The sequence below is a fragment of the Alosa pseudoharengus genome, unplaced genomic scaffold (assembly GCF_046254945.1).
Source record: "Alosa pseudoharengus isolate Yale_2024_CS ecotype anadromous, Long Island Sound unplaced genomic scaffold, YU_APseudo_1.1 YU_APseudo_1.1_scf_24, whole genome shotgun sequence".
Taxonomy (NCBI): domain Eukaryota; kingdom Metazoa; phylum Chordata; class Actinopteri; order Clupeiformes; family Clupeidae; genus Alosa; species Alosa pseudoharengus.
In genome coordinates, this window is record NW_027468689.1 from 8,844,508 (window position 1) to 8,865,056 (window position 20,549).

The following is a 20,549-nucleotide window of genomic DNA, read 5'->3' on the forward strand; positions in this document are numbered from 1 at the left end:
GGAATTCATGTGGCAGTGATTCTCTAGAAATCAAAAAAGGCCTGAGGCCACGGCCTCAAAAATCCGTGGCCTACTGGTTAGCGCTTCGGACTTGTAACCGGAGGGTTGCCGGTTCGAACCCCAACCAGTAGGCACGACTGAAGTGCCCTTGAGCAAGGCACCTAACCCCTCACTGCTCCCCGAGCGCCGCTGTTGTTGCAGGCAGCTCACTGCGCCGGGATTAGTGTGTGCTTCACCTCACTGTGTGCCGAGTGTGTTTCACTAATCCACGGATTGTGATAAATGCAGAGACCAAATTTCCCTCACGGAATCAAATGTATATATATACTCTAAGCATCACAAAACATGATCCAACATGAAACCCTCAATTTTCAAAATGTAGGCCTACCGTGTTCCTACCACTACGGAACGCTTATTGGCAGTTTTTCCAACTCCTTTAAAGCCGAGTTTGTTTGTGAATTCAGTTTAATGCTGCCTCCTTAAGGCCAGCCATCACTTTGAAATTGTGTCAAAAAAGGGCTGTTTCACACTGGGTGCGTGGCGTGAGCATGTCAGCTGCGCGGTGTGTTTTATTTCGGCCCTTAACGCCCGTTTCACACCAGGAACGTGGCATGAACGTTGCGTGTCTGATGCGGTGCTGCGGCGGCCTTTCTGCCAACTACAATGTCTCTTTTTCTCACGTAATTTTTTTTCCTTCACTGTTTTGAATGGAAACGCTTCCAAGACGCTTGTGTGTGGCGTGAAAATAGGCGTGAGTCCTATTCCTAGCATGCACGTGTTTTCGGCATTTTGCCGCTATTGCGCATGTCGCGGTTAAAGTTCAGTCAGGTTGAACTTTGACCTCGGCGCGCTGTGAGTCGTTGGTATTTTGCGCTGAGCCCAGCGGCAAGCACAACAAAAATCTTTGGGACATAGACCTCTCCAGAATAAGTCCCGCCTCCATAACTTCCGTATCCATCCAACTTCCGGGCGTGGATTGTCTATGGGGAATAACATGGCGTTTCGAAATATCATACCGGTAAAACATCTGTAGGTAGCGAAGTTGAAAAAGCTGGTGGGCAGATTGGCCTACACACTACTATAGACTATACTACTCAAACGGCACCGAAAATCAAAAAATCCAGTGGAAACTAGATGGCAGAAGTGTGTAGGCCAATCTGCCCAGCAGCTTTTTCTACTTTGTCACCTACAGAGTTTGACAGGTACGATCTTTCAAAACGCCATGTTATTTCCCATAGACAATCCACGCCCGGAAGTTGGATGGATACGGAAGTTAGGAGGCGGGATATATTCTGGAGAGGTCTATTACCTCAACCAAGAGCAACCTAGCGGCGAGCGCAGCGCATACAGTGTACAATGTGATAGCCCCTTTAGAAAACGCCACGCAACTGACACGCAATAGACACGCAACGTTCAGGCCACGCACCCGATGTGAAACAAGCCTAATAAAACATCTCTTCATCCAGGCATCTTGACATTACTCATATCACCCAGGATATCATATGGCAATATGGCAATATGATCAGCTGTTTAACTTTTAGACAGACAGACTCAGTACAAGGGTGAGGTGAGGCCTATCAGCACACACACTTTGTTTTGAGAGTGCTGTGCCATATAAGGCTGCTAGCCTACTTCTTATCAGTCAGTCAGTGATGTCAAAATGATTAGTTTATTTAACAAACAAAAATACAATTTCAGTCAGTTTTTTTATTTGTAAAGTCAGAATTTAATCTTCTATGGCACGTAGGCCTTCTAAAGAAACTATTCAATTCAGTTTAAATAGTAGGGATATCCTTATCAGCTTAGGCCTACTGAAAAAGTAGGCTAGAACATTGTCCAACATTAAACAACTGATATCAGTGTTAATTGTCGTTTCTCGTCCTCAAACCAGGAATGGCATTTTCATTTCATCTGACTCCCACAGCAAGCAACCTTCACATCACAGAAAGCTCATTACTGTCCCCTTCTTGCCCACCTGCATTGGTTCCAGTGCATAAAACCGGATGACAATCCTGTAAGAGAACATAATCTTCAGGAAAAGCACAATTTTGTGTAGGCTACACTGAACAACACTATAGATCTGACAGCAAGAAAGACAGGGGTAATCTAGAAGTGTTGTTTGCTACATTGTCTTGTATTGGCCCATGCCCGTGCGAATTATCACTCTGACGTAATCAAGAACTCTTACCGGTCTTCGGTCAAGCCCAGTTCCCCGGTAAGGAACTGAAATATCTTTGCACTGTGCTCCTTGTTCTTTTCCGCCGTGTCAGTAACGCCGATAGCGGACACGGACAGCATCACGCACGGCGAACAGGATCCGGCTATGAGCATGGGTAGTCCCGCTTTAACCACCAGGTTCATTCTCTAGCAAAAAAACATGATCAGTTTCAGCCAGAATGAACCGTTTACTTTTCCCTAGCGATATAGGTATTCATTAGATTAATTATCAGATTGATTCGGCTAGATGAGATGACATCAATGCATTTCATCTGTAAACGTTTTATTCATCCAGCAATAATACACATTTTAAGCCTTTCCACAGAAATTGGTGTTTCAAGGTGAAATCATTCTCTCATACTTCTGAACTACTTGGCTACTAGTATCAGAGCCCGTCTACATTCTCTGCTAGTATTAACCAAAGTTAGCGTGTCCGTCCCGTTCTCCCTGTAGGCTACTCACTTCTTCCGGTTTCCCAAGCGCAGTGGCGGTGGCAGTGCATAATTTCTTCAAAAACTCCTCCGTAAATTTGCTCGTTGGCAAGTTCGATTCCAAATCAATGAAAGGCATGGTCGTTTCTGTGTCTGCACGGGTTAGGTAAGAGATTCCACTGACTTTTTGCACTCAGTAAGAGGTCTGACCATAGACAGTAAAGGGGTCTAACCGGAAAAAGAAGACAGTAATGTGTCTATTGGTCAGAAAAGGGCACCGCCTATTTATAACGGGTCGGGGTTGGCTGAGGTTGTGGATAATCTGGCCTACAGATTTAACCTGTGATATATTAAATGGAATGATACGTGATTGACTTGGATGTATTTCAAACAACTTTAAACCATCTCACTTTATATTCTGAGTTTTGTTGAAACGATAATTTCCTCAAAACAGTGCTACACAAATTATGAGACTGATAATTTAGGAACATTCAATAAACAAGACTAAGAGAAAGGTATTCAAACACTGAATAATGAAACTTGATAATATGACCTGCACTTCTGCAACTAATTACACAAAACAAAACATGTGTGTAACTCAAAATAATAAACAAAAAAAAACTCTTGATAGGTTTTGTAACAACTAATGACACACAAAACATAAACACAAGACAGACACCACCATGAAATCCTAGAGGTTAACAGGACAGACGATGGGAAAGAAAATTCTATTTGACTTGTTTTTTTTTAATGAGCCAGGACAACACAGACAGCACAAGTACACAGCAGCTTTTATTTTACAATCTCATATACATAATCATAAGTCCAAAGTACATGTTACAACTACAAAATTTATATGTGCGTCTAGAGCAAAGTGATTCTGAAAGATGACTTGAGTTATCCATGAAAGTGTATTTTTCCGTAGAGTTCTTGTTGGATCAACCTCGCAGGATCAATCAAACCAGTTGATTCACACCTGAAGGTACAAAACATGAAAATAACACTGGCATGTTTGGAACATAATCACACTGACCTATCTAATCTTGTTCAGCAAAATAATCTTCTAACAGACCGTCTTAGACTCAAGGGGAGGAAGGGGAGTGTCATAAATAAGAGACTCGCTGCAGTAACTTTTCTTTGCATCCACCAGTTTTTGAGGGAAAACCACACATGCACAGGTTCTTGGTTTTATATTGGTGAGAAGATCCATCTAGACAGGAGTTGGAACTTCAAGCAAGGGGGGGGGGGGCAGTCTGCCTAGTGCATACTCTTATGCACACCCTGGTGGTAGAAGCTGAAAGGTTACTCCAAAGCATGAAACTAAATTTAGTGGAAATTAAAATATTTTTTATATATGGTGGAACCAAACCAACCATGGTATGTGAAACAGTTGGTTTGGTTTGAAATTCCCCATATTTTAATTTAGTTTTGGAGTAACCTTTCAGCTTCTCCCACCGGGATGTGCCCTGACCCTGTAGAGGTGTCTGATTCTCATGTCTGAGGGGCAAATGTTGCCAAGGCTTTACAGACAAACTCTTGAAACGTTAATTTGTGGGATTTAAAAGTATTAACAAAAAATCAGTACAACTCCCACCTGTCTGTTACGCATTAAGGTGCTAAAGATAATACACAACACAACAGTGAAAGGAACTTTTTATTGACATAGCTACCCTAAAAAAGAACTGAATAAGCAGCAACTGAAATGCTGGGTCACAATTTACCACTTATATCGATTGTTATCTTGTTTAGCTGTGAGTAAGTATTCTCACCTCTAAAATGAGTTTGTGTGCCAGTTACCACCACTACAAATTGCTATGATATGACATAATTCGCAGAGCTCTGGTAAAACCCAAAAATCCTTTTATAGGTCATCATTCTGCATCTGTGTTACTATTGTCTAGTACAGGAGGCTCTTACCCTGTGAGAGCTTGCACTGTTTGAGGGCCTCGTTGAAGCCCTCGCACAGACTGAGGTCCGTCTGTGTGGTGGCACAGTCCAGGAACTGCCTCACCTCATAAAGGCATGGGCCCTGCTGAGCGGACATCCGGGGAGGCTCCTACGAGAGGACGAGAGTAATCCGACGATAAGCAAATATTATATCAGTCACCAATTAGTTCACTGTGTAACAACCCAGATGTAACCAAGTCTTGAATTACTATACATACTGTGTATGTGTCACAACAGAAATAATAGATCATCAGCTTTCCAACAGGCAACAGTTTACGCCAATGGCATTACTGTACAATGTTCACTATAAAATCTTTACACAGTATGTTAAAAATGGCCTCCCATTCCTCCACCTCTTTGGAGAGACAAGGCATCGCACCTTCTGTTTGTCACCTGAGCTGATCTGGAAGATTCTACTTTGTTTTGGGTTGGCAGATCAGCACCTGCCTCTGACGTGTTTGGCAGGGAGATATTTGCCTTGCATCTGCTCCAGGGTTAGGGTTTACCTATGTTCCCAGGATGGGTTAGGCCTCTGAGAAAAGGCGTACACACCTTGAATGTTCTGGAAAGTTAATTTAAATCCCAGACTAGTTCACACTCTGTAATGCTTTGACATTGTTTGCCATTTGCCCTCTAAAGTTTTCCTTTCATAGTGGATGGTCTCACCTGAAATGCACTTGCAGGCTTGGCTGGTTCGGGGCTGCTGCTGCTGCTGCCACCACTGAACGCCCCGGTCAGGGCCCCACCCACCACATGCCCGACAGCAGAGCCCACTGCCACCCCAGCTGCAGTGGTGGCCATCTGGGCCATAAGTCCCGGCTGCTTGGGCTGAATTGGGGCCAGGGCAGCTGGGGGTGGGGGGGCATGCGCTGGGGCGTAGGATGGTGCTTGGGCACTGGAACAGATGAGACCACACGCAAAAGTATTACACTTCAGCATACACATTGTTTGTGTTAGTTTCTGCATGTAGGCCTAAACATATGATTGTGTGTTGAAATAATTGTATTCCTTGGATGTTCAAACTCTCAATTTCAAGAATCCCTGATGTGTGACAAACTGGGAGACAAATTGCAGCCAAACATTGCTCGCAAATTCACAATCCATAGAATATTCTTAAGCACTTTCAGTCAAATTGTTCATTAGAATGTGCTATGTAAACAAAACAACTGGACAATTCGTCAGTAGTAACTGACGGTATGTAATGTAAGTAAAGGGAATAGCTAAGTAGAAATTAGGCTACTAACGTTATGCTGTCGATTGCGTCATGCTATGGTAAATGTTAACTGATACGTTATCATATTCAATTTCTAGTTGCAGAGACAATTAGCTAACGTCAACATTTACTTTTATCAACGTTTGTATAGTTTTTGTCGAATGATGCAAGTAATAGCTATTAAGATGGTAGTCACTAGGTAGGTAGCCAGGGCGATTAAGCTAATCGACCTGTGTCCAATACACGTCTTTCTGATTTGGATAAAAAAACGTAATGGTCTAGGTTAGATAACCAACATGATCAAATACACAAAATTCAATATTTAACTTTAGCAACATATTTAGCTACAGCTAGCGGCTAAAGACGTGTGTCTTTTGGAACAGGGTCAATGTTAACATTAATGTTACAGTGTAAGTTACATTAAATCAAAAACCAACCTGACCGGTGCAGACGGGCGACTACGGCTTCCTCTTGCCATGTTCAGGATAAATCGTTGATCACAACTCCGACGTTTATGTTACCAGGTCAAGTCAGTTCACAAAACTGCGACGAAGTAGCCGGTGAATGCGTAACAGAATGACAGTCCGCTACACGTGCCACTGACCTTGTGGACAATCTCCTCAGTGCGCAGCCGTAAGGACACGGAAGGACGCTATTACCAAAGCCTGTCTACTAAAGTGTCTGTTAGTAGCTTATTTGTATGCAGTCTAAACCGAAGATTTAGGTGGCGTTGTAAGAATAATAACAATCGTGAATGACGTGCAAGTGCACTGGCACAGGAGGCAGTGTGAATACAATACGCATGTGAGTAGACCTATGGCCAACTTTCTAGAGAGTTCGATCATGGCCAGACGTCAGATTTTTGCGTAATAAGATTATGCCAGCGCACGGGCACGTTTAGGCTTGCAGTTAGTCGCCCATACTTGGAATTCAGTTAAAAAAAATCAAGAGGAATTGAAATAAGGCGTGCTTTATTAGCACATATGTACAACCCCTCCCTCCATGCCACAGTCGAATTGTGACCACACTTATACCTTTCTTAATATAGTTATTTATATATAGATATATAGACTTTATTCTTGCACTTGTTTGACTTACTCATTTTCACCATCACCATGACACTCATTCACAAAGAGCCCCTTACCTTACCTTATGCACAGAGGACCACAGGCTCAGTCCCTGCTTCAGTCATTGCAAGCGAGCGCACCTGATTGATTAATCACCCACTATGTGGATACTGTTTTTTAGAATTGATTTAGATTAAGTTTTATTTAGTATAATTTGTATTTTAGTATATTTAGTATATTCTTTATCTTCTACAGTCCTTATTGCTTAGTTGTGCTTTTTATATTATATACTTTTAATTACTTTTTCTGCTGTTAGTGAATGTGTGTGTCTGTATGCTACTGTGACCTTGAATTTCCCCTAGGGATCAATAAAGTATCTATCTATCTATCTATCTATCTAAGGCACAATGCATGTCTCGCGCTGACAAATCACTTTAGCCACTAGATGGCGCCAATGCCAAATTAATTCCGTGTGGTCTAAAGCTTCTACCATCTTTGTAGTTTGACTGACGTTCTGTTCAGAATTCCTGAAACAGATCCTGGTCAAAAACTGTTAGTGGTCACCAAAATAGGCTTATACTGGGGTAAAGAAGTGGTTAGTGATGCATACAAAACAATGAGGGCCTACCACATTTGGGTCTCAGTGCCCATGGGGACCCCGGTTCAATTCTAGCCTGCGGTCATGTTCTGATCCCACCCCATCTCTCTCCCTTTCGCTTCCTGTCTCTCCACTATCCTATCGATATAAAGGCAACAATTTACTCTTTTTAAAGGATTAAATGGTTGTACTTTAAAGGATTAAATGGTCTGCATCCCAAGCACGTTCACGTCTCACACAGAAAGGTGACTGTGCCTTTAGTGCCCTTTGGAACAATCTACCACATGACCTCAAATCAGCATCTTCTGTGACTGTTTTTAAACCATTGCTAAAAACACATCTCTTCCGACTTGCGTTCAACAGCCATTGAGCCTGTGAGAACTGTGGATGGAGATATTTGTATTATGTTTGTATATCTGTCTCTGTCTAGACTGAAGTACTTTTTGTTTTTTGTCTGGAGGTGTCAGCTCTAGTTGGTTTTGGAACCACCTTTTAAACTTTGTCTCTGTTTTATTGTGAAGCACTTTGGATGGAAATGTGCTATATAAATTTTATTTACTTACTTACACACACATACATATAGTACAGCTCGTGAAAAGGCCTTACTGCCATTTCAAGGATCATCACTGTCATCATGATTTCTTAATTAATTCATTAATGAATTATTTGTTTGGTTAACTGAAAAAAATTACCCTAAGTGGGGTGAGAGGCACCTTTTATTCCACGTTGTTTTTAGCATCTGCTCATTATTCTGACAAATCCCCTCCATGTGAGACCAATCAGAGTTACAAGACAAACAGATACATTTTAGTCATGATGTGCTCACTCCATCGTTGGGTCCAGCTGCACCCCCTGTCTCACCACCACCCATTTAAATCTGCCTGGTTTCCCCACTATCGCATTTAAATCTGCCTGGTTCCCCCACTATCCCTTTCTTGTGGTCCATGTCATATGGGGACAGACCTGGGAGGGGGGTGGTCCTGAAGGAAAAGGGCCAAGAGAGTGATTAATTTCTCCTCGGCAGGCTTTCATGTCCCAGCCTGTGTGCCTCCTAGCAGTCTCTGGGGTCTGGTTGGAAGAGGCGTTTATGTGAGGGGGTTGGCTCTGAGAGGGTCTGGGTTGAATTTGATCGAGCCCACCCCTCAGCTCACCCTAAAACAAAGGAAAGGGGCTGACACTAGCAGAAACAGCGGTGCTATACCCAGCAGAAACAGCGGTGCTATACCCAGCAGAAACTGTGGCGTTATAACCAGCAGAAAACACAGCGGCGCTATAACCAACAAAAAACACAGCGGCGCTATACCCAGCAGAAAACACAGTGGTGCTATACCCAGTAGAAACAGCGGCGCTATACCCAGCAGAAAACACAGCGGCGCTATACCCAGCAGAAGGCACAGCAGCGCTATACCCAGCAGAAAACACAGCGGCGCTATACCCAGCAGAAACAGCGGCGCTATACCCAGCAAAAAAAACAGCGGCGCTATACCCAGCAGAAAACACAGCGGTGCTATACCCAGCAGAAACAGCGGTGCTATAGCCTGCAGAAAACACAGCGGCTCTATACCCAGCAGAAACAGCGGCACTATACCCATGCCCGGAGCCAGGAGTTGCAACAACTAGGGAATCGAATGTTCAGAGCTATCCCGTTAGCAATAGAGCATCACAGTCCCGCCCACAGGAGTTTCCGGAAGTAAGAATTCAATGCAATTTCTCCATTGACAATTCGGGTATAAGCCATAAAAACTTAACTGCACATGGTAGACTCAAAACCAGCTACGGCTGTACTAAGCAATTGTGTATGCTCATATAGACGCCAAAAGTTCACGGGGCACTAACCTTGTTTTGAGATAAATGTCTTTTATTCGCGATGTCTTGGATAAGTACTTCATTACCCACAATCCTGAACAATCCCACAATCCCACAGTGATGCCTCTGATTGGTGGAAAGGCCGTTAAGGTCATAGTTTGAAACTTAATCAGCGAAAATTATTGACAAAAATGGCGGAGTCTTTTTACTGCCTATGGCGAAATTCTTAATGTGAATAAAAACTTTCTAGACGAACATTGGTACTTGTATCAACAAGGATTGTGGTTTATATATCACACGAACTTAGTCAGGGCCAATACACCATCAAATAGAACACTGGAAATGCTAGTTTGAACACTTAACTTTTCAGTTAGCCGACAGGCTAATCATTAGCCTTTCAGACATTAGAATGTCATTATAATGCTGCTAACATTAGCCTACATACTGCAACACAGGTATGAAATATATTATGTTTTAGTGACCTTGTTGTTTCTATGAATATGAATTGTTGTTTATATGAAACATCAACTTAGTCGAGGCATAAAAAGCCCTGTATATCCCCATTAAGTACTTAAACCTTTGAACTAGCTAGCTACTAGCTGATAGCACAGGCTGGATGCTACCACCGGCTAGACACTGCAGTAAAATGGTTAGCAAACCGTCCATGCCCCCGTGAATATTTCACTGTTTCAAGGACGAAATCAAGAGTGTCCAAAGGGGTGAAAACCACTTTAAATCGGGTCACATTATTGACTGTTGTGTGTCGAGGGTCAGCTTGTGGGTTTTGTAAGGGCCAGCATGAGGGAAAAGACCGATCAAACCTATGAAGTTGTGTGGTGAGTTTTGCAGGGAGGTTGGTAATGCTAGTTAACATTAGCTAGGCTACTGTAGCCTTCATACTGTACGAGCCATATCATCAATCATTAACCTAGAAATACTTCTTCGTACATTTAATGAACATTTTGTGTAATAATTCACAGCAAGTTAATAAACTGAATATGGTGGTCCAAGAGCAGACCATGCACCGGTCCATGCATCAGGATGGCAGTCAGATATGAAGCACTGCACAATGTTGCTAACGTTAACGTTAACCGGTTTCACACACACGATATAAAATACACGATGGTAAATATAACATTGAATACCAAAACACTATTATTTACACGATGACTCCTGAAATAACTGCTATTAACTATATAAAAATCATTGTTTGGAGGAAAGGGTTCGCATGCTGTCGCCGGTTGGAAACATGGTTGGAAGTGATTTCGCGCTGGTCCGTGCTGCTTATATATTTTTCAGTGAGGCGTGGTGGTTTATGGGAGTTCCTTCGCTCGGAAATAAAAATATGTACACAGTCTTGTACCTTTGACCTTTTTTGGACTTTCTCTTCGTTTTTTCACTCGAAATGATATGTTGTATGCTTATGAGTTACGCCGTAGCTGATTAGCCTAAGACATGCTCTAAAACTCTTTAGATACGGATTTTTCCAAAACGTCAATGGGAGAAATAAATGGGAAATGTACTTCCGGAAACTAAGCTCTCTCGGAGGAGGGGCGGGACTGTGATGCTCTATAGACCTCTCCAGAATAAGTCCCGCCTCCTAACTTCCGTATCCATCCAACCTTCGGTCGTCAAATGTGTATGGGAAATAACATGGCGTTTTGAAAGATCGTACCTGTCAAACTCTGTAGGTGACAAAGTAGAAAAAGCTACTGGGCAGATTGGCCTACACACTTCTGCCATCTAGTTTCCACTGGATTTTTAAATTTTCGGTGCCGTTTAAGTAGTATAGTCTATAGTATACTACTTAAACGGCACCGACAATCCAAAAATCCAGTGGAAACTAGATGGCAGAAGTGTGTAGGCCAATCTGCCCACCAGCTTTTTCTACTTCGCTACCTACAGATGTTTTACCGGTATGATATTTCGAAACGCCATGTTATTTCCCATAGACAATCGACGCCAGGAAGTTGGATGGATACGGAAGTTACGGAGGCGGTTCTAACACTGCTTTTTGAAGTTAGCCAAGCCTTATACTAGCGTTCACTTTTTGCTAGCATTCCATGTAAACACTCCGAGACTGATTAGGCGACGTGGTCACTCACTACAATGGGCATTTTACAGGGCCATTTAAGATATCGAAGGTAAATATACACTGGAATATTTCTGTAAGGGCCTTTTACATACTGACAAACGTTGATAATATCAGTTATAGGCTTGTTAATGGCGAAAATAAGCTATTTATTTCAACATAACGTATTCGCTCAATAGGGTTACACTGTAGAATCATCCGACGTTGGGATGAAACATGGCGCCCATGATTTGAGTTGTCCAACTCTATACGGCTCCCCCATGCCCATCTGTCTCTCACGCGCCACTGTGCTCCCTGACACGCTTCTCAACTCATCAGAAACACACAAACAGACCTACTCAATCTCATTCAAATTGCTGAGATACTCAATCTCATTCAGTTTGCTGAGAGAGGCCCGTATAGTTCTGTGCAATCTTGGACAGACACCTCATTTGTTTTTGCTCTTAGCCTCTTTGGGTTATGCACACAGTTTTGCATCACACTGCCAGAGGCATTTCCCTCTCATGACTTGTGGTATTTTTAGACCACAATAAAGGCCTCACATAGAAGACGAGGAGGAATTCAGCATTATTAACCTCCAATTACCTTAAATGAACCTCTCCTTTGTGTGTGTGTGTGTGTGTGTATGTGGAAGTGATTTCGCGCTGGTTCGTGCTGCTTATATATTTTTCAGTGAGGCGCGGTGGTTTATGGGATGAGTAGTTCCTTCGCTCGGAAATAAAAATATGTACACAGTCTTGTACCTTTGACTTTTTTTGGACTTTCTCTTCGTTTTTTCACTCGAAATGATATGTTGTATGCTTATGAGTTACGCCGTAGCTGATTAGCCTAAGACATGCTCTAAAACTCTTTAGATACGGATTTTTCCAAAACGTCAATGGGAGAAATAAATGGGAAATGTACTTCCGGAAACTAAGCTCTCTCGGAAGAGGGGCGGGACTGTGATGCTCTATAGACCTCTCCAGAATAAGTCCCGCCTCCTAACTTCCGTATCCATCCAACCTTCGGTCGTCAAATGTCTATGGGAAATAACATGGCGTTTTGAAAGATCGTACCTGTCAAACTCTGTAGGTGACAAAGTAGAAAAAGCTACTGGGCAGATTGGCCTACACACTTCTGCCATCTAGTTTCCACTGGATTTTTTGATTTTCGGTGCCGTTTAAGTAGTATAGTCTATAGTATACTACTTAAACGGCACCGACAATCAAAAAATCCAGTGGAAACTAGATGGCAGAAGTGTGTAGGCCAATCTGCCCACCAGCTTTTTCTACTTCGCTACCTACAGATGTTTTACCGGTATGATATTTCGAAACGCCATGTTATTTCCCATAGACAATCGACGCCAGGAAGCTCTCCTTTGTGTGTGTGTGTGTGTGTGTGTGTGTGTGTGTGTGCGTGCGTGCGTGCATGTGTGTCTGTGTGTGCATTTACATCTGTGTAGGCGTTCTCTCTTCTCAAAACTACACAGTGTCTTCTGGTAAGATTGGCAAGACATTGTTCCTTGTTGGTGGAGTAAAACTGCGCTTCAACCTTTCACAATGCCCATGCTTAAAGCAATGGTTCGGAGTAATTTCACCCTAGGGTCCTTTGCACCACGACCCTGAGCCAAACACCCTCCCAGAACCTTTTTTCCCTTGGTCGAACCCTGGTCGAGTAGCGCTGTCAGAAACTAATGACGTTCTGCAGTCGTGATGGAACCAACTTTTATCTCGTAAATTACCCCACTAATAATGCCCTGAATGGTACGAAACTTCTGCAGTAGTACAACTATGACCTTTAGTCCAATAACGTGGCATTAGAAAGTTTGTAAGTGCACCAGGAGTTGGGGTCATGGTGCAAAGTACCCTAGGGTGAAATTACTCCGAACCATCGCTTTAAAGAAACACGCCACCCAATGTCAGTAGTAATATATGTTCTTACCTTAAAGGGACACCAGGCAACGTTTTCGTGTTAATTAATCATCTTCGTAAGTCGGTATATGGTTAAATGACTAATTACGGGGCGAATGAAGGCTCTCACGCCCGCCCCTACTGCCTGTAGGAAGAATATCCCACTTGCAAGTTCGGTGTATCCTACCCGCCGACCGAAGCAGGATCAGTTTACAGCACAGAGGCAGGCAACGAAACGCTAGAGATTGTTGCAAACGTGTGTATAATGGCAGAGCCGGCGAAGAAGCAGCGAAAACCCTTGACGGAAGACACAAAGAAAAGGAAAAGAGCTTCAGACCGAGCGAGGGGGAGTTTCGTAGAGAAAAAGCATCAGACTTGCCTGGTGTCCCTTTAACTTTCACGAGTTGAGTCATACCTCTCCCGTGTCTGTATGTGCACTCAAACGCTCTGGTGCGCGGCATGAATGTGTTAGCATGTTGCTATGCTAGCGGGCTCAGACATAGCCATAGAGGGAGGAAGATAGCAGTAATCAAAAACATCCACGTTTTAACAAGCAAAAGTATTATAGTGATTTCATGTTTCATAGAATTCCGCTTTGCTGCAAACGGAGGAAAGCATGGCTGGGATCTACAATTAGGTGTTGTGCAGCAAAGCGGAATTCTATGAAACATGAAATCACTATAATACTTCTGCTTGTTATCACAACCCTTCACAATGTATGTTATAACCATGATTGTTCACAATCTATTTTACCACTACCTGCTACTTCAGGGCAGGTTGTCTCTATTTACGGAAATGACTGTGTGTGTGCCTCGGAGGGGGACGCTGAGGGGTCGGCTGAACTCTGTGGTGGATAGGATCTACAATTAGGTGTTAATTAATATTACTACGCTAGGTCGATGTACTCCCAAGTGCTATTGCGCCACACATTGTAGTTCTCCTGTTTATTCACTTGGAAAATCGCCACGTTTCATGTTGTGTGACCTTACACATTTTTATCAACTACTCGTGCAACTGTATTTAAGTAGGCAAAACGTGGATGTTTTTGATTACTGCTATCTTCCTCCCTCTATGGCTACGTCTGAGCCCGCTAGCATAGCAACATGCTAACACATTTGCGCCGCGCACCAGAGCGTTAGAGCGTTAATCAGGAGGTGATTAAGGCTATGAACTGTATGATTACCACTGTATACAGTACATTTATGCTACTCCAAGAACCCAGTGGTTCCTGTAAGAACTCAATTGTTCCTCAATGCTTTTAGAGGTTCTTGGAGGAACCAAGGACATTTCTCAGTATAGGAGGCAGTTCCTTGAGGAACACTGAATTTAAAAGTTCCTAGGGGAACCTCTCTGTCGCTCTCTGTAGACCTGTCCCACAAAAACATTACTGAAAATTAAGTTATGTACTCCTACTTGTTCAGTGTTTCCCACAGAACTGAATTCTATTTGTGGGGGTAGGTTTGCAGAATTAATTTAAATTCAACAGTTTTTAACAAATTAGCGTAGCATGGTTATGATGAACCAGATTTAAGCACAATTTAGCAGAGGTGGGACCAAGTCACTGTTTGGCAAGTCACAAGTAAGTCCCAAATCTTAGCAGTCAAGATGTAAATAAATTATTGAATACTTCAAGACTCACCAGTTCCATTACACAAGGCAAAGACAACTCTTCATAATATTCTTGTCCACTTTCCAAATCACAGTGAGTGCAGCTATGTCATAGTGACCTGGATCTCATAGTTTATAACAGTATAGGCCTAGTAGTCTAGTGAGAACCGGATAAATTCACAATCTCCTCTAATCTCGTATTTGTTGCCTTCACGATTTCCTTTTATATGTTTCTTATATTTAAAAGAAGATATCAATCATCATCAACAATGAAAAGCCAGCTGGAACCTACTCATTTTTCTCTCCCTCTCGTGCGTGCTTATTGCGTTCTCAATTAAATGCAGTAGCCTAGCATAAGTTAAAGTTGGATCTTAATGGAGAGGACTCGAAAAGTATCATCTTTATGTAACATGATGTTGGTGCTTTTTGACATTAAACGTTCTCTAACAAGAGTGCAAATCAGTTTGCAGTAAAGCTACTAGTGATTGGCTAAATGTTGGTCCTTCCTCTGTCTCTTGGTGCCCTACACACAGTGCGTAACCCGTGTGGGAGTAGTGGCAGTAGGCTGAACTGTGCTCTGGCTGGCCGCTTGTCTCCGCTATTTTTTTTTTTTTTTTAGTCGCGGGAAAGCGTCTCTGGGGTGACTGGTCTACGATCAGAAAATTTAGTTTTTGATTCAAGACATATCAAGTCATCACAAGTCAAAGAGGCAAAGTCCGAGTCTTGAGTGAATAGTATTCAAGTGAGTCCCAAGTCATGCCGAATTTTTCAAGTCTGAAGTCATTAAAATCATCAAGTCATGTGACTCGAGTTTTAGTACAACCTGGAAAATCATTGTGTGGTGGTCATTGTTGATATTGTGGTGGGCCGCCACAAATAAGTCAATATATGGGAAACACTGCTGTTAGGACAAAAGTTTAGTGTTTGTGGTGTCTGCATTGTGGCAGAAAAAAATATTCTCCAATTGTTTATTTGTTTCCACCAGACATCATGCACCATCTTCTTGAGGGTATCATCCCCGCTATTTTGACCCTAGTATTAGGACAGCTTGTGAGAGACAAACAAATTAAATTGGCACAGCTAAATTATGAAATTCAGCATTTCCCTTACGGTATAAATGATCGAGAATCGAAGCCCCCACCCATACCTGATCAGGCACTAAGACCTAGTGGATGTCTTCCAGGCACTGCCTCAGAAAAGTGGACCCTATTTAGGTTGCTGCCACAGATGATTGGCAACCAAATTCTTGACTGTCCTGCATGGGATGTGTACCTGTGTCTAAGAGGGATCGGTGACATCATCATGGCCCCCATTGTTAAAAAAAGCTAGTTACCTTACTTGGAGGAGATGATCACTACTTTTCTTTCCCTCATTGAAGAGGTATTTCCTGGGAAACATACTCCAAAAATGAATTACTTATTGCATTACCCCAGACTTCTGATGGCTTATGGCCCGCTGATCTATGTGTCTTGCCTACGTTTTGAAGCCAAACATCAATATTTCAAGACAATAGCATGCACAAGCTGTAATTTTAAGAATATTGCCAAAACACTTGCCAAGAGACATCAGATGTGACAGTGCTGGGAACAAGCAGATATCTGTTTGGGGAAAAAATTCATGCTAACTTCCGATACCCAAGATGTACCCCTGAGTGCACTTCCAAGATCCCTCGCTAGAGTTTTGCAGTTCAGACTGGGAGAGAATGTTACTTTTGAGCATGTCATTAAAACCAGGTCCATCACTGTGGATACAGTAGCATACAAGATTGGCAGCTGTGTTGTTATCGGAATTGCGCATGCTGAGGACATTCCAGTGTTTATGAAAATCCACCACATTTTTGGAGTCAAGGGCATTTGGTGTCTGTATGGAAAAATCTTACGGCCTTCCTGTTTCAATTGCCACCTACACTGCTATGTTGTGGAGGAAGAGCCTGACTGGGAAGTTATGTTGCCTGGCGAAGAACTAGCTTTCCATGGTGTAGATGCCTATTGCAATTCAGATGGAAGAATGACTATTGCTGTTCGACACTGTATATGGTTGTTAAAATTATTAGTGGTATGATCATATTATGAATGTGCATGAATTAATATTTTTCATGCTTTGATTTTCTGTCTTTTGCAGAGAATCTAATCGATGGCGAGACTCTCCTCTCCTTGAGTGAGAGGATGATAGACAAATTACTCCCCCTCATTAAAACTCAAGTTCAATTTACTAAGTTACTTGATAAATTAAAAGGAAAATCACATAGTCACTGTAAGGTCAGTAGGTCTTGCCCATGAATGAGAAGTTATTTCACATAAAAAAGATTGGACATTTGATTATGAGATTCATAGGCCCGTTAAACTAACCATGAATTATGTTTCAGCTCTCCGCAGGAAAGACCACATTTTGAATTGAACTTAAATAATAGTTTATATAGTTTTCAACTTCATGCTTTTCAGCCTCTCCTGAGGAAAAAACTCTCAGAGGAGAGTCCAGACTTCCATACTCCAGCATACAGATCAAAATGGAGGTCACAAATTATACAAGTCCTCTTTGACTCAATTTGTTTGTATACATGGTAAGTTTAACCTGATTAATTTCTCCTGTTCACTGTGCTTCATTTGCAATCATGCCTATTTGCGTGCATGACACTCTGTTAAATGTAATTTTCAAAGGTACCCAAGTAGTAAACTATATAATGGCATTTGTGGTGCTCTTGTGACAAAGTACCCTTTTCTACGTGATCGAACAGGACAAGGTTATGTAAGTACGGTAGTTTAGTATACTCACAGGCATATAAGATACTAACTGTGGGCAGTTACCCCTCCACCATATCAGTAGGCATCATTGGTCTATTTACCTTGTATTCTTTTTACACAGGACAGTTGGTTGGGAATGCTTAAAAACAAGTTTAAAAAAGAGCGAATCCCACTGACCAATCCCGACATTGAATACTACAGAGCAAAACATGGGGGGGAAAAGTTTAAAACAATACAGGCAAGTCAGGCTCTTACAAGCCAAGTGGCAGACCAGATGCCTACTTTCCAGGATGTGATTGAAGACAACGTTGTACCAAATGCAGTTTTTGAACATGACAAGGTAATAACAATAACCTGTAATCAACAGTTGTGTGTGTGCGTGCATGTGTATGTTATCCATATATTTAATAGATACATTTAAGTAAAGTATGACCTAGGTGCGTTTAGCTTTAGGAATTAATTAATGTAAAATAAAATTTGGAAAATATTCACAGGAAAATGAAGATCCATATAGTGTTGGGAAGCATATAGCAAAAATGAAGGAGGAGTGTAAGAAAGTCCATCCAAACATTACCATCTTAAAGGATAAAATGAAAAGGACAACACACGAAAGAATGGAGTTTATCCAAAGTCACTCTACCAGGGAGTCATTACTGGAATTCCCTGCATTAAATCAGATCAGTATTGTAAGTTAAAATTGTGTGCTCATTAAGTTAAGCTTTGGGTTATTTTTTTAGCTTTGGGTTATCTTCTTTCAGAAGAACTTGTTGTCTGTGGTATCTATGAAATGATTGTTTTACTTTATTTTTTTTAATTCTTTTTCAAATTTTCTCAGAAATTGAAGAGAGATATAAAGTTGACCTGGACAAGATGCTGCTGCACGGCCTGGATAGGACAGCAGGGAATATTCTTGAGCACGTGTCAAAAAAGAAGCTCGGAACTAACATTCTTTCCCAATACGAGATGGCACTAGGGGAAGCTTGTGAGGAGACTCACAGAGGTAATTCCACTGAATCTTTCATTAAGATGTATCTGTCTTTGTTAGTACAAAGCTAATCTAAGGTGTCTTTAACTTTAGGACTCAACATTTGTGCTGCAGCACTCATGCTCTCTGTGAAAAAGGAGTCCTCTCCTTTTCCCCTACAACAAACGTTTGAAAAACTGCCTTGTGCCACACCTGCATGGACTGCAGCCAAACACACTCACCTGCACTCAGTTTGTTTTATTGCTGTTTATGTCTTGTGTAGGTGTATGTATGTGTCTTTATACTGGGAGATTTTAACTGTGTGGGCATAATGGTATAGACATTCACCCCTCTACAATGGTTTAGCCCTACATACTGATTGGGGTAATTGCCAAGCCTATTTAAAGGCAGGCTTATTTCACACAGGAGAGAGATACAATAGACTGGAAACACAGGAGAACCAGGAGACATGCGGAAGAGCTTGAGGTCCAGAAATCAGGGAAGTCATAGAGTTTGTTTGTTTGTTTAATATTAAGTTAACCTTGCTTGTTGTGAGGCAAGGTTTGAGTGTGAGGTCCAAAGTTACAAGGTTTTGGCCTTGTTTGGACAGGGAGCCTAAAAGAGTAGGTTCCGGGTGCCTAGTTTAATGGCATGGTACGTGTTTGTTTGTCGACTGAAGAACCCTGTATTTCATGTTTTGGACCCCTATTGTGCTCCTGGATCTGCCTGTTTGCTTATGGACAAAATAAATTATATTTTTGTATGAAACTGCTGTCTCCTGCCTTCCCTCAACACCACCTAATCCAGTGGCGCACCTCCCTAAACGTGGGGTGGTCGCCTCGGTCCCTCACACTCCCGCACCTGTTCAACGAGAACCCTGACAAGCTGTATGCGATCGATAAGGTAGGGGTACCACTTGAATGCTACTTGGGGAAAAATGTGGTGCAGATGTCAGAAAATGCTACATTTGGTTTTGCCTAAAACAAAAATAGATGTTTCAGCGCCATGTACACATGCTCATTTCAAATAACGCAAATGTATTTTCGGTACAATAGAAATATATCACAAAACTATGTGATATCCAACTTCATATTAAATGAATTATTCCAGGAAGTAGGGGCACCATAACTTTAGAGCACATTCATTATACACATTTCTGCTAGCACATGCTCTATCCCCTAATATGACTATACTTACTTCACCTCACTTAATGAGGGCTTGTAATCAGTGGTTAAAGTGGGATTTGGCAGGGTTGGGGAACCCTAAAATCCAGTGTCGGTGCAACGGGGAAAAATGACTCACCGTTGGACAACATATTGAGTATCGTGGTGTAGCAAATGGTGTGCTAGCTTCTTGGTCACCTCTGTACACGCGGAAAATTAACTCACTATTTATTTTAATAATATCATCGCCTTATCTTTGGTATGAAAGAATATATTTATTATTAATTTATCTGAGGTGGCGGAACTCCGTTTCTCCCTGTTACCCCCCACTTTAGTCAATAGCCATTCTGCACTGAATAGACCAGACCAGAACAGAATGGATGATAATGAGTGAAACATGGGAAAAGTGTGGGACACATTGATTGATTACAAAATGTGTGCAACACATGTGTCATGCTATATATTTTTTTACAATGTATCTATGAATTATAGTCTGTGCATTAAATAATGTGATATACTGTATACAATCAAGTTATAGTGCTGTTGTCAACATGAGTATGGTGGCGGATGGACTTGAAAAAAAAGCATAACAAAGGGTCTGTTAGTCAACAAATGCACCTTCCCTCTCAGAGCATCGGGCCAGCACAACACCCCCATATCCCTACTCTCACAGAGCAGTGGGCCAGCACACCACCCCGCCCCCCCCCCCCCCATCCCTACTCTCACAGAGCAGTGGGCCAGCACACCACCCCCCCATCCTTCCTCTGGCGCCTGTGTAACCTGAACCAGGTCACGGCCTTTCTTAACGCTGTT

General features: G+C 42.2%; 2 protein-coding genes and 1 long non-coding RNA gene across 3 annotated transcripts; 1 reads left to right on the forward strand and 2 right to left on the reverse strand.

Moving 5' to 3' along the window:
- Window positions 1-1,650: 1,650 nt before the first annotated feature.
- On the reverse strand, window positions 1,651-2,892 carry ddt (D-dopachrome tautomerase). Its single transcript, XM_076302587.1, has 3 exons — window positions 2,680-2,892; window positions 2,189-2,364; window positions 1,651-2,012 (listed from the first exon to the last, which is right to left on the reverse strand). The coding sequence occupies exons 1-3, from the start codon at window positions 2,785-2,787 to the stop codon at window positions 1,940-1,942; spliced, it is 357 nt and encodes a 118-aa protein (XP_076158702.1). The 5' UTR covers window positions 2,788-2,892; the 3' UTR covers window positions 1,651-1,939.
- Window positions 2,893-3,422: 530 nt separating this feature from the next.
- On the reverse strand, window positions 3,423-6,448 carry chchd10 (coiled-coil-helix-coiled-coil-helix domain containing 10). The gene is made up of 4 exons (XM_076303054.1): window positions 6,246-6,448; window positions 5,262-5,490; window positions 4,566-4,704; window positions 3,423-3,624 (listed from the first exon to the last, which is right to left on the reverse strand). Exons 1-4 carry the CDS (start codon window positions 6,284-6,286, stop codon window positions 3,605-3,607), a joined length of 429 nt encoding a protein of 142 aa, XP_076159169.1. The 5' UTR covers window positions 6,287-6,448; the 3' UTR covers window positions 3,423-3,604.
- Window positions 6,449-6,521: 73 nt separating this feature from the next.
- LOC143142270 (uncharacterized) lies at window positions 6,522-19,287 on the forward strand. Its single transcript, XR_012990917.1, has 7 exons — window positions 6,522-6,612; window positions 17,310-17,428; window positions 17,526-17,613; window positions 17,731-17,949; window positions 18,104-18,295; window positions 18,445-18,609; window positions 18,688-19,287. It is a non-coding gene; the product is annotated as an uncharacterized LOC143142270 (long non-coding RNA).
- The last annotated feature ends 1,262 nt before the right edge of the window (window positions 19,288-20,549 follow it).